General features: G+C 39.5%; 1 protein-coding gene across 4 annotated transcripts in view; it reads left to right on the forward strand.

Annotated features, from left to right (window-relative positions):
* Positions 1-7,632, forward strand: part of pde9ac (phosphodiesterase 9ac) — a 55,394-nt gene extending 47,762 nt beyond the window's left edge. For all 4 annotated transcript variants that reach the window (XM_061972993.2, XM_061972995.2, XM_061972994.2 and 1 more), the window contains one exon: positions 6,648-7,632. Coding sequence is in view for 1 of the 4 variants with exons in the window: in XM_061972994.2 (XP_061828978.1) it covers positions 6,648-6,695 (48 nt within the window). In the remaining 3 variants the exon portion in view is untranslated. The remainder of the gene's footprint in view (positions 1-6,647) is intronic.
* Positions 7,633-10,153: the final 2,521 nt, after the last annotated feature.

Below are 10,153 nucleotides of genomic sequence, written 5' to 3' on the forward strand. Positions count from 1 at the left end.
AAAAATAAAGGGCCTGATCTACTCAAGGTTTGCGTGTACTAAAACACATGCAGACTTGATACTAAGGATTGCGTCGCTTAAATGAGCAAATTTAAGGAGCGCAGTACATTTAGTGTGTTTGTCTTCATGAATATGAAGTATATATGTTGAGAAGCAGAACGCCCACCATATCGGGAGCTGGAATTATAATCATCTAGCACTCGCAATTTGATTTATAAAAGCTGAAACTGTTCTGCGGGCGCTATTTTGCGTCTTAATTTAGTACGTGCAGTCTGTTAGTTACGCACATGGCTGTGAGAACGGAGCTTAATTTAGTACGTGCAATCTGTTAGTTACGCACATGGCTGTGAGAACGGAGCTTAATTTAGTACGTGCAATTTGTTAGCTACGCACATGAATGTGAGAACGAGCTTAATTTAGTACGTGCAATCTGTTAGTTACGCACATGGCTGTGAGAAAGGAGCTGAATTTAGTACGTGCAATCTGTTAGTTATGCACATGGCTGTGAGAACGGAGCTTAATTTAGTACGTGCAATCTGTTAGTTACGCACATGGCTGTGAGAAAGGAGGTTAATTTAGTATGTGCAATCTGTTAGTTACGCACGTGACCGTGAGAACGGAGCTTAATTTAGTATGTGCAATCTGTTAGTTACGTACATGGCTGTGAGAAGGGAGCTTAATTTAGTACGTGCAATCTGTTAGTTACGCACATGGCTATGAGAACGAGCTTAATTTAGTATGTGCAATCTGTTCGTTACACACAAGGCTTTGAGAAAGCTTAATTTAGTACGTGCAATCTGTTAGTTGCGCACATGGCTGTGAGAAAGGAGCTTAATTTAGTATGTGCAATCTGTTAGTTACGCACATGGCTGTGAGAACGGAGCTTAATTTAGTACGTGCAATCTGTTAGTTATGCACATGGCTGTGAGAAAGGAGGTTAATTTTAGTATGTGCAATCTGTTAGTTACGCACATGGCTGTGAGAAAGGAGCTTAATTTAGTACGTGCATTCTGTTAGTTACGCACATGGCTGTGAGAACGAGCTTAATTTAGTACGTGCAATCTGTTAGTTACGCACATGGCTGTGAGAAAGGAGCTTAATTTAGTACGTGCAATCTGTTAGTTACGCACATGGCTGTGAGAACGGAGCTTAATTTAGTACGTGCAATCTGTTAGCTACGCACATGGCTCTGAGAACGGAGCTTAATTTAGTATGTGCAGTCTGTTAGTTACGCACATGGCTGTGAGAAAGGAGCTTAATTTAGTACGTGCAGTCTGTTAGTTACGCACATGGCTGTGAGAACGAGCTTAATTTAGTATGTGCAATCTGTTAGTTACGCACATGGCTGTGAGAAAGGAGCTTAATTTAGTACGTGCAATCTGTTAGCTACACACATGGCTGTGAGGACGGAGCTTAATTTAGTACGTGCAATCTGTTAGTTGCGCACATGGCTGTGAGAAAGGAGCTTAATTTAGTATGTGCAATCTGTTAGTTACGCACATGGCTGTGAGAAAGGAGCTTAATTTAGTACGTGCAATCTGTTAGCTACACACATGGCTGTGAGGACGGAGCTTAATTTAGTACGTGCAATCTGTTAGTTGCGCACATGGCTGTGAGAAAGGAGCTTAATTTAGTATGTGCAATCTGTTAGTTACGCACATGGCTGTGAGAACGGAGCTTAATTTAGTACGTGCAATTTGTTAGCTACGCACATGAATGTGAGAACGAGCTTAATTTAGTACGTGCAATCTGTTAGTTACGCACATGGCTGTGAGAAAGGAGCTGAATTTAGTACGTGCAATCTGTTAGTTATGCACATGGCTGTGAGAACGGAGCTTAATTTAGTACGTGCAATCTGTTAGCTACGCACATGGCTGTGAGGACGGAGCTTAATTTAGTACGTGCAATCTGTTAGTTGCGCACATGGCTGTGAGAAAGGAGCTTAATTTAGTATGTGCAATCTGTTAGTTACGCACATGGCTGTGAGAACGGAGCTTAATTTAGTACGTGCAATCTGTTAGTTACGCACATGGCTGTGAGAAAGGAGGTTAATTTAGTATGTGCAATCTGTTAGTTACGCACATGGCTGTGAGAAAGGAGCTTCATTTAGTATGTGCAATCTGTTAGTTACGCACATGGCTGTGAGAAAGGAGCTTAATTTAGTATGTGCAATCTGTTAGTTACGCACATGGCTGTGAGAACGGAGCTTAATTTAGTACGTGCAATCTGTTAGTTACGCACATGGCTGTGAGAAAGGAGGTTAATTTAGTATGTGCAATCTGTTAGTTACGCACATGGCTGTGAGAAAGGAGCTTCATTTAGTATGTGCAATCTGTTAGTTACGCACATGGCTGTGAGATAGGAGCTTAATTTAGTATGTGCAATCTGTTAGTTACGCACATGGCTGTGAAAACGAGCTTAATTTAGTACGTGCAATCTGTTAGTTGTGCATATGGCTGTGAGAATGGAGCTTAATTTAGTACGTGCAATCTGTTAGTTACGCACATGGCTGTGAGAACGGATCTTAATTTAGTACGTGCAATCTGTTAGTTACGCACATGGCTGTGAGAACGAGCTTAATTTAGTACGTGCAATTTGTTAGTTACATACACGGCTGTGGGAAAGGAGCTTAATTTAGTACGTGCAATCTGTTAGTTGCGCACATGGCTGTGAGAAAGGGGCTTAATTTAGTACGTGCAATCTGTTAGATACGCACATGGCTGTGAGAAAGGAGCTTAATTTAGTATGTGCAATCTGTTAGTTACGCACATGGCTGTGAGAAAGGAGCTGAATCGCGGTGTAAAAACAACTGGACAAGGAATCCTTCGTCATACGTTTTTGTGTCAACATATATATATATATAGACAGTCAGAAATAAACAAAAAATAGTTATCAGCAATATCATTTCGTAATTTTAGAACTTATGGATGACTTGCGGGGTTGATAAAAACATTTATTCATTTGACAGGTTTTTGGTGTCTGCTGGTGGTTTTTCATTTCGGAAAATATTATTATAATCTTTTATATGAGAAAATGTCTCGCAATTTGCATTTTCTTGTGTTTGGATCATTCTAGACGCCTGAATGCGCTGTGGTGTTGTGATAGTCCACTGCCTCCCTGCACAGCGCACCGTCGGTGTGCTTGAAAACAGTTTCTGTCGTCTAAATTGCGATTTCTGTGCTGCAGAAAACGTGTTACAGATCATAGATGTGCGCTGCTTGTTCAACAACATTGCAAAACCCACATGCTGGAAAGCACAATGTCATGAATGTGGAGAGAATCTAGTGTTTCCATGGCTACATCATGCCGGTAGTACACGCGACAACCTTATTTAAATGGGCCGGTCTGCACCAGTTATCATTTGCACATGCAGGGTTTGTACACCACACGCAACAGGGCCACTCATAGCACATGCAATTTTATAGTTTGCACACGTTTAGCGCCTAATATTTGGATCTTAGTAGATCAGGCCCGATGTGATGAAACTGTCATGCATCCTTTTTTTCTTCTGAACCTTACAATTTCTGCTCATGAACTAATACTATGACCTGTTTTCCTTCAATATGTGTTGATATAAACTCACCAGACCCTTACCTAATAAGATCCAATACATGTGCTATAACCCAAACATGTTTAGTAACGATTATGGTATTCCAAAAGCATAATAATATTATAAGTATATACACTTGAAACTATTTAAATGTCATTGTAAATTACTGGTACATTTATTTTCTATGTCTCACAATCTTTTTCCAGATGGTTATTTTACCAAAATAATAATAATTAGTGACAGTTTTTTTGTTTATTACAAATGTATTTAAAAAATTGCAATTGAATGGAATGAAAAAATGCATAAGTATAAATGTATGATTAAAAAAACCTTATATGATGATTCTCATAAATGTTAGTAATTATCAGTATTTTGTCTTGCAACATGCAATATATTGATTACAAAAATGTTGCAGAGTGAACCCTTTTGTCGGTCATCCACTATTTGTCTCTGTGGGTGGAGGCGGTGCCGCTAGCGTACACACAGAGACTTACAACCTACAATATATTTTGTTGGACGACCCCGAAAAGGGACAAGTGGTAGAAAATGGATGGATATATTGTCCCACAAATTATTGCCAACATTTTCCGCATTATTCTGAGACCAAATTAGTCTAATCAAAATATATAGTAATAATGCAAGTAGGGCTGCAACAACTAATCGATTAAAATCGATTATAAAAATAGTTGGCGATTAATTTAGTCATCAATTCGTTGGATCTATGCTATGCGCAGAGGATTTTTTTTATTATTTAAAAAATATATATTTTATTTATTTTTTATTTTTTTATAAACCTTTATTTATAAACTGCAACATTTACAAACAGCTGAGAAACAATAATCAAAATAAGTACGGTGCCAGTATGCTGGGTTTTTTTTTTCAATAAAATACTGGAAAGGATAGAAATGTAGTTTGTCTCTTTTATCCGATTATTAATTGATTAATCGAAGTAATAATCGACAGATTAATCGGTTATCAAATTAATCGTTAGTTGCAGCCCTAAATGCAAGTAACCCTTTTAAACACAATACACTTTTATTTTTCATTACTGTAGTATTTTCTACCATTGTATCTTATTTTCCCGGCTATAAATTGCACCGGTATTTAGGTCGCACCAACCAAATTTTAGAAGAAATAAATAGGTTTACCTATATTAAATTTTCTTGAGGGAACTCTCCGGAAGGAATCAATAAAGTACTATCTATCTATTATAGCTGTACCAAACTATAAACGTCAGATACTGTATATACCGGTACTTAGACTTAGACTTAGACTTCTTTTTATTGTAATTCAAATTTGAACTTTACAGTACAGATAAGAACAAAATTTTGTTACATAAGCTCATGGTAGTGCAGGATAAAAAAGATATTTTGTAAATGTTTTTTTCAAATCTTAATGTAACTCATGGTCATGGAGCCACTAGCTGCGGAGGCTAGCTCTCCAATCACCTAAACAGACTCAATAACCCCACGGTGACGCTTTTGGTGCATTTACAAAACTGAAACAATACAAAAAGAATGCCATTGTAAGTTAATAATACTAACACAGACACTTGTAAACGTGTTAGCATATTCGCTAATGATGCTAGCTTGATTACACTACGCTAGCACGTGCAAATATGCATGAAATCACTCCTGCAGACGTCACACATGGGACGGCTTAGCAAGAATGAATTGTTTTAGTTACATTGCAAAACTTACAAACGTTGCTTGGAGTGACGAATGAATGATCTTTTCGAGCAGAGACGCTACGGGCGGCTATACTTCCGCTTGGAGGCATGAAACCGGAAGTACATTTTTTAACCCGCACTTGCGGTGAGCGAACTCCTCCAAAAAACAATAACGCACCTTGTCAGTGTCTTTGTCGGTGTTCTGTGAAAACTGTTTGTTGAATACTAAACGTTATGGCTGTCAGCCAAGAAAAATCCATAAATTAGCTGCACCGTTTTATGAGCCGCAGGGTGCAAAGCGTAGGAAAAAAGTCGCTGTTTATGGCCTGGAAAATACGGTAATTGGAAGTACTGAAATGAAGAACTTTTAGTTATCCACAGTAAGTAAACAAACAATGAAAATGAGATGGACCAAAATATTGAACATCTTGAAGTGTAGTTTTCACGAGATAAAAAAAAACTGGGTCGGGTGATTTACCTTTTTCTTTTTTCTTTTTTAATTGCTGTCACTTTCCAACAAATTCGCCACGCTGGCTCATTTGTCCGTGTTGATGGGCTCATCTTTCTCACTCGTTCGAAGCCAAAATATTTATATTATATAATATACACCGCATTTATTATTCAATATTCGCAATATTTTTACTTTGCAATGTTTCCCACTAGCGAGTAGCGCTTAGCATCTTGTGTGTGATTGTGTGTGTGTGTTTGTGTGTGTGTGTGTGTGTGTGTGTGTGTGTGTGTGTGTGTGTGTGTGTGTGTGTGTGTGTGTGTGTGTGTGTGTGTGTGTGTGTGTGTGTGTGTGTGTGTGTGTGTGTAAGCCAGCGGTCCCGCCTCCACCCACTGAGACAAAGATCGTGGATGACTTGACAAGAATCTACTCATTCATTTAGTTCTGCTATTGAATAAACATGCCCACGTGCTGAGAGCGATGCACAAGTGAACCCTCTCGCAACCCTGACTGAAGTGAGAGACGATGAGTTAATTTTCATTCATCATTTGATTCATTGATTTATTAATCGGATAACTAAGTCAAAATGATCCTCAAAATGGAATCACTTGTTCCTGACGTCTTAAAGTTTCATCAATCCTTATGTTGCTAACTAACAAAATACTGTAAAAATACTTCAATGTCTCAAATGTGGGCATTATTGCCATTTTTGGACGCAGCTCTTGTATTGGATCTCATTGTGTGCCTAATATTGTGAGTCATTTTCACAGAAGTGAATTAGGTGCAAAACCTGACTGTCCATGCATTGAAGTTTAAACTCACTGCAGGTTTCTTACATGTATTTGTGTGGGGTTTATGTCCTAAATAGAGCCTTAATAATAATAATAAGGCCGGCATAAAAAGAGTTGCTGCTTCATTTAAACCCTTGCTGTATGTTGTTGTCTCCTATTTCCCTAACTGGGGGTCTTGTTTCCTTGCAGGGGTCCTCTTTTGTGTTCAAATTAAGGAAAGACTTTAAAAAAACTTGAGTGAGGGGTGGACGTCCGGGTGAAGACGCTGCATCATGAGGGGGAGCGCAGAGAGACCGCATGCTCGACTAAACTTAGGCACCGAGGGGGTATGGCATCTTCAACTTTGACTTAGACTTTTGTACCGGAGAGGAGACCCCTAGCTGACCCCTTGTCTTGTTTATTTGTGGGGTTGACGTCGCTATCTCTCCTTGTTTTTATGTTTGAGGTTTCAGGGCGTATGTTAGGGTGCACGTGGCGAAAATGATCATTATCAGATTCAACAAAACATCTTCAAATACAACAAATCATAATAGAATGTAAGCATTTAGCTTCAAAAGTAATATCACCTTTTTTTCCCCTCTGCATTTCTCAGACGGCTTTTTCAAGTCAACCTTCACCAATATTCAAAAGCAATATTTAATACCCAAACAAAATAAACTGCAGTATACAGTGAGGTACACACTTATTTGGAGTTTATTTCATGCATTTTGTTTTTATACACCACCATGTTTCAAGTGAAATAAAGCTATCAACATTCGATTCAAGTACTGTGTTTTTCGGACCATAGGGCGCACCGGCCGATGAGCGGGTCGAGTCCGGTCTTTTTTCTTACAAAAGGCCTACTGAAATGCGATTTTCTTATTTAAACGGGGATAGCAGGTCCACTCTATGTGTCATATTTTATCATTTTGCCATATTTTTGCTGAAAGGATTTAGTAGAGAACGTTCGCAACTTTTGGTCGCTGATAAAAAAGCCTTGCCTGTACCGGAAGTAGCAGACGAGTAGCGTGACGTCACAGGTTGTTGAGCTCCTCACATCTGCACATTGTTTACAATCATGGCCACCAGCAGCGAGAGCGATTCGGACAGAGAAAGCGATGATTTCCCCATTAATTTGAGCGAGGATGAAAGATTTGTGGATGAGGAAAGTGAGAGTGAAGGACTAGAGGGCAGTGGGAGCGATTCAGATAGGGAAGATGCTGTGAGAGGCGGGTGGGACCTGATATTCAGCTGGGAATGACTAAAACAGTAAACACAAGACATATATATACTCTATTAGCCACAACACAACCACGCTTATATTTAATATGCCACAAATTAATCCCGCATAACAAACACCTCCCCCCTCCCGTCCATATAACCTGCCAATACAACTCAAACACCTGCACAACACACTCAATCCCACAGCCCAAAGTATCGTTCACCTCCCCAAAGTTCATACAGCACATATATTTCCCCAAAGTCCCCAAAGTTACGTACGTGACATGCACATAGCGGCACGCACGTACGGGCAAGCGATCAAATGTTTGGAAGCCGCAGCTGCTTGTGTAATCACGGTACCACGTTTGCGCATCCAACTCAAAGTCCTCCTGGTAAGAGTCTCTGTTGTCCCAGTTCTCCACAGGCCAATGGTAAAGCTTGACTGTCATCTTCCGGGAATGTAAACAATGAAACACCGGCTGTGTTTGTGTTGCTGCAGTCGGCCGCAATACACCGCTTCCCACCTACAGCTTTCTTCTTTGCTGTCTCCATTGTTAATTGAACAAATTGCAAAATATTCACCAACACAGATGTCCAGAATAAGAATTTTGCGATGAAAACAGACGACTTAATAGCTGGCCACCATGCTGTCCCAAAATGTCCTCTACAATCCGTGACGTCACGCGCTGACGTCATCATACCGAGACGTTTTCAGCAGGATATTTCGCGCAAAATTTAAAATTGCACTTTAGTAACCTAACCCGGCCGTATTGGCATGTGTTGCAATGTTAAGATTTCATCATTGATATATAAACTATCAGACTGCGTGGTTGGTAGTAGTGGGTTTCAGTGGGCCTTTAAAGGGGTCATAATATGTGGGAGGTCTTATTTACGTGGCTCACCTTCGACAGCGTCTTCTCCCCGTCATCTTTGTTGTAGCGGTGTAGCGTGCAAGGACGGGAGTGGAAGAAGTGTCAAAAGATGGCGCTAACTCTTTTAATGACATTCAGACTTTACTTCAATCAATAACGGAGCAGCATCTCCTCGTCCGGGGCTCACTAGTGCAACAACAACGCCGGAAATGTGTCTCGTGAAAAACCGACCGGAACTCTCTAATAACTAAAATTCCTTGGGTGAATAATGTAAACTCACTACACCGGTATGTTTTAACACTTACATAGCGAGATATGAGTAAGAACTTTACACTACTTTATATTAGAAATGGCAACAGTGGAGGATGAATGTCCCATAACAAGAAGATAGAGAAAAAGAAGAAGCTTATCGACGACGGACTACAATGGCGGAGGCGCGCACATTTTAAGGACTTAAGCAGATCCCAAATACACATCAGCAGGTACCAGAAGGTACGAAAAGTTGATTTTGCATAATATTACGAAACAAAACGCCAGATAATGTCTGCTAAAAGGTGCCATTCTGCGGTCCTTATACACACAACAAAATAATACTCGTATGTTTAATGACAATCCATCAAGCGGTGCGGCTTCATAGCTTACCGAAGTCGTACTAAAAACATTTTGACAGATTTTTGAGCGCCGTGTATAATGTTCTATATTCTCAATGGAACATTTAAAGTTTTGGTGTTGTTTACTGCCATCATATGGCAGTCTACACGTTTCTCTTATGTATGACTGCCATCCACTGGTCACACTTATCATTACACCATGTACCAAATAAAATAGCTTCGAGGTCAGTAAGCACAACCAGAATTATGTCGTTATAAGGCGCACCGTCGTTTTTTGAGAAAATTAAAGGATATTAAGTGCGCCTTATTGTCCGAAAAATACGGTAGTTTAACAAAAATATATGGATTTTTTTGGATTTTTTTTGGTCATTTGGCTTTTAGCCGTAGTGTGTCCAACACATGTTTGATTTGAATCAAAACCACGCCATGTACCACAACATCACCAGGACAGAGACGTATATCCCAGCAGGCACAAGACATTAAAACAACGTTTAAAACATGTTGAATTAGGTCCTGACGTTGAGCAACTCAAACCTAACGTTGAAACAACATCCTTTTTGACAACGTTTATTCAATGTCAGTGTTTACGTTGATTTGACCATTGAAATTGGGTCATTTCCCAACCAATATTCCACAACACAAATACAACGTTGAAACAACATGCTTTTTGACAACATTTATTCAATGTCAGGTTCTTATGTTGATTTGACCATTGAAATTTGGTCATTTCCCAACCAATATTCCACAACACAAATACAACCTTCAAACAACATGCTTTTTGACGACGTTTATTCAATGTCAGGTTCTTACGTTGATTTGACCATTGAAATGTGGTCATTTCCCAACCAATAACGGGGATCCAATGTTAGACATCAACGTTGTCTCAATTTACAAATACAACTGTTTTGCAACGTTGTTTCAAAGTCAGTTTTAAATGATATAATCAACGTTGTATCAATGTGTTGTGCCTGCTGGGATGGATTCAGGACTATTAGGGGTGCTGGGAAAATCA

The sequence above is a fragment of the Nerophis lumbriciformis genome, linkage group LG17 (genome assembly GCF_033978685.3).
Source record: "Nerophis lumbriciformis linkage group LG17, RoL_Nlum_v2.1, whole genome shotgun sequence".
In the NCBI taxonomy this organism is placed as follows: Eukaryota; Metazoa; Chordata; class Actinopteri; order Syngnathiformes; family Syngnathidae; genus Nerophis; species Nerophis lumbriciformis.